Source organism: Marmota marmota, unplaced genomic scaffold, assembly GCF_001458135.2.
Source record: "Marmota marmota marmota unplaced genomic scaffold, marMar, whole genome shotgun sequence".
Lineage (NCBI taxonomy): Eukaryota > Metazoa > Chordata > Mammalia > Rodentia > Sciuridae > Marmota > Marmota marmota.
The window spans coordinates 6281631-6287203 of NW_025999863.1; the positions used below are offsets into that span (position 1 = coordinate 6281631).

The window sequence follows — 5573 nt, forward strand, 5'->3', positions numbered from 1 at the left end:
ATCACACCCGAAAAACAAACAAAAATCAGTTCAAGGATTTTAGTGGTTAAAGAAATCCCTTCAAATTAAATAGATCCCAATGGAATGGCTTGAGATGAATGAACACTCTGATATCTTTCAAGGAGTGGGTAGATGATGTCATTTCTCATAAGGAGGCAGGAAAAGACCTGAGATGGTGATTTTCAGCAACACCCAAGACCAGCATTGATGAGCAGAGACAGAGTACGACATTCACAACAGGTTTAAGATGATTTGGGAAAAGAAACTGTCTTAATAATTGATGACAATTTAATACTAGATTTCGTGAGAGCATTTAGGCCTGAAATTTCCAATAAATAAAATAGCAAATTTTCATTTCAGGGCTGTTTTTACAATTATAAAAAAGAAGTCATTTAATCTTATTAATTGCAATATATAAACTTATTCTTGAATTAATAGGTGAAGGAAAGAATGAGTAAGAGAACCTGAAGAGAATCATGGTTTCTATACTACCCATAACTTTAAGTGATTACCAAAGACTTCTTTCCACCAAGTAGTAACTGGTGTTTTCCATTGGTATCCATGTCTCTACCCTCAGCAGATCTCTCAACCACATGGAGTCAGAAAACCAAACACTTGCAGCAGAATTCCTCCTCCTGGGACTCTCAGAGGACCCAGAGCTGCAGCCCATCCTATTTGGACTGTTCCTGACGATGTATCTGGTCACCGTTGTGGGGAACCTGCTCATCACCCTGGCCATCAGCTCTGACTCCCACCTCCACACCCCCATGTACTTCTTCCTCTCCAACCTGTCCTTGGCTGACATCTGTAGCACCTCCACTGTGGTCCCTAAGATGCTGGTGAACATCCAGACAGAAAGCAAAGCCATCTCTTATGCAGGCTGCCTCACTCAGCTATGCTTTTTTGTGGTTTTTGTATGCATGGACAATTTACTGCTAACCGTGATGGCCTATGATCGCTACGTGGCCATCTGCCACCCCTTGTATTACATGGTCATCATGAACCCCCGCCTCTGTGTCCTGTTGGTCCTGATCTGTGTGCTCATCAGCACTTTGGATGCCCTGGTGCACACTCTGCTGTTGCTGCGTCTGTCTTTCTGCAAACACCTGGAGATCCCCCACTTCTTCTGTGATCTGACTCAGATGCTCAAGGTAGCCTGTTCTAATACCCTCATCAATAACATTGTGGTTTATTTATCAACCATGCTGTTGGGTATTGGTCCTGTGTCTGGCATAATTTTTTCATATACTCGAATTGTTTCCTCCATCCTGAGAATCCCGTCCACTGGTGGAAGGTATAAAGCTTTTTCTACCTGTGGGTCTCACCTGTCGGTGGTTTCCTTGTTCTATGGGACTGCTCTTGGGGTTTACCTTAGTTCTGCAGTGACTGATTCTCCCAGGAAGGCTACAGTGGCCTCTGTGATGTATGCGCTGGTCACCCCCATGCTGAACCCCTTCATCTACAGCCTGAGGAACAAGGACATGAAGGGGGCCTTGAGAAAACTCACCCTTGGAACATTTTCCTTTTCATGAATCTGCCAACTGTCTTGTGTATGAGCTCCTAGACTTAGTCAAAGTGAGTCAGTTCTCCCAGAAAAAGTAGCACCCCTTGAGATAAGGAGAGTGAAACCCTGGTGGGGGATGAGAACCTCAGGCCCTCTCACCAACCACAAAGGGCAAATGCAGCTCTGGCCAATTAACTGTTCAGGGTTATGGTGGGTGCCCTTCCCTGTCCTTTCACTCAAACTCACTCCCATGCCAGGGGCACCCCTGAGTCAGGACCCCTTCCCAGGGACTCTGAAAGCATAAACCACATGAGGGTAGAACAGTTGAGGAGTCACAGAAGCAGCAAACTCCAGGACCCTGAGGATGGGCTGTCATGGCTACTGCTTCCCTTCACCCCACACCTGGGAGTCCTCTGACAGCTGCTGCTGCTCCTCCTCACCCCAGGGCAGAGAAGCTCCTGCAGGGTGGGGCAGGGGCATGGGGGAGGTGACCTCAGGCACCAGGATGCAGACTCTGCCCTCCCTGGAAGTGGGAGTGCTCCCTGGGGAGGAACCCCCCCTGACAGGCAGCTGAGGCCCCTGCACTCCCACCTCCAGCCCCACCAGCCACCCCAGCTGGGAAGCCAGCGCCCTTCCTGTTGGGGGCAGCTGCACACTCTTGGGCAGTGCTGTCTCCTTCTGCCCCAGCAAGAGGCTCCAGTAAAGAGTCCTGTTCCCACTGTGGCTGTGCCTGTTCTGAATCTTCTGGTGAAGAAGCCACCCAGCTGCTCACAAGGGCACTGAGCACTGGGTGCGGCAGGAATCCTGACTCCCTCCGTGTTCAGTTCTCAGAGCCAAGGATTTAAGGGGGGGGGGGGGGCTTTTAACACAAGTAGCTTGGTATTGAACCACAGTCTCCTATAATTACTCTGTTACTTACCAACTAACTCAAATCTGATTTTCATTTTTAAATGCTCCTTTTTTCTTTTCTTTTTTTTATTATTATTTTGATGGCTCTGGGTATTGAACCCAGGCCCTTGTGCATGCAAGGCAAGCACTTTCCCAAATTAGCTATCTCCCCAGCCCTAATTTTCATTTTTATACTTATAAAATTCTTACAAAAAAATATCACCCACTTAATGGTGATTTGAAGAATATCTGAAATGTCTGAGACAATTCAAAGTAATAAATATAAACAGCAATGTGTCTGCTTCAGCACAAATTCCACAGTCATTCTTCCAATTACAGCACCACAGTAGTGAACTTGGGGTGCACAGTTAACTTGCCTCCACATAATCAGAAATGTACTATTTGTGTGTGGTCTGTCTCAGCCCACCATACTAAATATTCATTAAATCAAGTCTCCACTTCTCTTGATTTTCTTCTTCCTTTTGTCCTCATTTCTGCTGGAATTTATACAAACATAAAAATCTGAAAAAAGTCATTTATTTATCATGCAATCCAGATATAAGAGCTCAGTTTACTATTTATTTATCTCCCTTCTCCTTGTCTCTACACTATTTTTTTTCTTCTTATTTTGGTAGCAGGGATTGACACGGGGGGCGGCGGGGGGTTACTAACCACCACTCTTCTACATCCTCAGCCCGGATTCATTTACTTATTTATTGATTTATTCATTTGTTCAAGACAACATCTAAGTTGCTTAGGACCTCACTAAGTTGCTGAGGCTGACTTTGAACTTGTGATTCCCCCTGCATGTACCACAACGACCAACTATTTATTTTCTTAATGCCTTTTAAAAAATATTTCCTATTAGAATAAGTTACACTCTGTGTATGTATAATATGTCAAAATACATGCTACTATCATGTATCTAAAAAAGAGCAAATAAAAAAACAATAAAACACAGCTTTTAATTGTTAGTTGATCTATTTTGAGTTCTCCTATTACAGGTGAAGGAGCAGAGTCATATAGAAGTTGAGTAATGTCCTGAAAGTTGCACAGCTGTATGGGTTAGTAAATGTTGGATCCAAACTGTCCAAAGTCCCCATTGCCCCCACCATGCCATCCTACCCCAACCAGTATTGAATGACAAACCACCGTGGTCACACAGCAGGGAACTCTACATTTGGAATTGCACTTGTGTGGACTTAGATTGCAGAGTGACTGCACCTTGTCTCAGAGCCCTTTAAAGGGAGCTGGGAAGGATTCCAGGGTGGAGGGCCCTTGCATCTGCTCCACTGAATATTTGGGACTGGGCAAGCCATAGCAGCTACAGCACTTTTACCCTCGATTACTCTTGTGTCCACAGCTGATCATCAACAACAGCCAATAGACGTTCAGACCTATCAGTTGGCTTTCTGCTTCCACCAATCCCAATTTGTGGAGAACAACATGGACAGTTGTGATTTTCTCATTTTTAAATTCTGTCCTCCTCCCCTTCTGTCACAACACATTACAGTTGCTCCTGTCCCCTGGGTCTCTGGCTATTGTAATACCTAAAGGTCCTACAACAAATGCCCTTGACTCTGGCCTGATGGTTGTTTTTTCTCACTTTGCTCACACTAGGAACTTCTGGGCAATGATATCAGAAGAACTGCCATCCATTGGGCTCTTCACAATCAGTGCAATACACTGGGGGGTTCTCCAAGTGGAGTTCCTGGGCCAGCAGCAGCATCACCTAGAGACTTGGTAGAATAGAACTCCTAGGACCACAGGCCAAGCCTAGGAAGTCTGAAAGTCTAGGGAAGGACCAGGATGTGTGTTCTAACAGGGCCTTTCAGTAATTGATGTGTGCACTAAGTCTGAGGGCCACAGTCTTTGTCTTTCTGGAGAATAGCCAATTCAGCGCCTTCCCTGGGGAGGGCAGCTGGGAGGCTGGGTGTTGAGAGCTCTGTGATTCTCACCGTCTTATATCTCTGACCCTTAAGGCTTGTTATGGAGGAATCATGTGCATATATTTGTAATAACCACTTAAGGAACCACCCAGTCCTCTGCCCTCTGTTGCATACAAAGATCAGCCTCCGAGGATGCTGAGGTAGAGCAACAGAGCTGGTGAGTACTGAAGGCTTGCCCCAGCCTTGCCTCCTCCAGGATTCAGCATTCTCCTAATATTCCTGAGCTGTGTTTGTCTGCAGACATGATCTACTCCATGGTCTCCAAGTTTGGCAACAGTCAAAGGAATGAGAGAAAGATGTAATTATAAAAGAAAATTAATCAGCTCGTCAAAAGTAGTAAGTTATGCTTGTTTTAAATACCAGATAGGAGCTGAGTACAGTGGGCCACACCTGTAATTCCCTTACATAGGAAGCTGAGGCAGGAGGATCACACACTGGAGGCCAAGTTGGGCAACCTAATGAGGCTCTGTCTCAAAATATAAAATCAACAGCACTGGATGTGGGTCGTGATTCAGCACCCCTGTGTCAGTCCCTATAACACCACAAAAGGGGGTCGAGGAGATGGGAATTTTCACTTTGGATGTGACATGTCTGTATGAAACAAAATAGAGACTCATTCAGCTTTGTGAAAATGTCCCTTGCTGGAGAAATATATGACAAATGTCAAATCAAAATCTGAAAAAAGAAGAGCACCCGTTCTAGGTCTAGAGCACGCAATTGAAATTACATAGATGCTGTTGGAATTATTTGATGTAATTATATGATATGAAATATTTAAAGAAATATACAGGTAATGTCATTTGTCAAAGTAAGTCAGTAGAGTACGTGAGATCGTAATTTTCAGCAACATCTGAGATTAGATCAGTGTAAAGTACAACTTAGAATTCCATGAAAAATGATTGATTTCACCCATTTGGTGCTTTATTAGGAAACTATTATAGTTTCAGCTAGATTTAAAGTCTGCATTCAGACTCTAAGGTCCTCAAGCATAAAATAGCACATGTTTGTTTTGTATTTTATTATTGGAAAAATTCTCACATTTAATTTTATATATGATAATACATAGAATTTATTCAAAATGCAAGGGCTAAAGAAATGGGTAGGACAACCTGAAGAGAACTTTCTAAATATTACTAGAATTCACATTGTAGACCGAAGGACTGTGTTCAGCACTGATCTCTCTGTGCTGTGTTTTCACTATGTCCCTATCTTGCAGCAGACTTCTCAAAACT

At 44.0% G+C, this 5573-nt stretch overlaps 1 protein-coding gene across 1 annotated transcript; it reads left to right on the top strand.

Annotated features, from left to right (window-relative positions):
- Nucleotides 1-593: 593 nt before the first annotated feature.
- On the top strand, nt 594-1532 carry LOC107157512 (olfactory receptor 7G3-like). The gene has a single exon (XM_015503881.1). The coding sequence runs from the start codon at nt 594-596 to the stop codon at nt 1530-1532; it is 939 nt and encodes a 312-aa protein (XP_015359367.1).
- Nucleotides 1533-5573: the final 4041 nt, after the last annotated feature.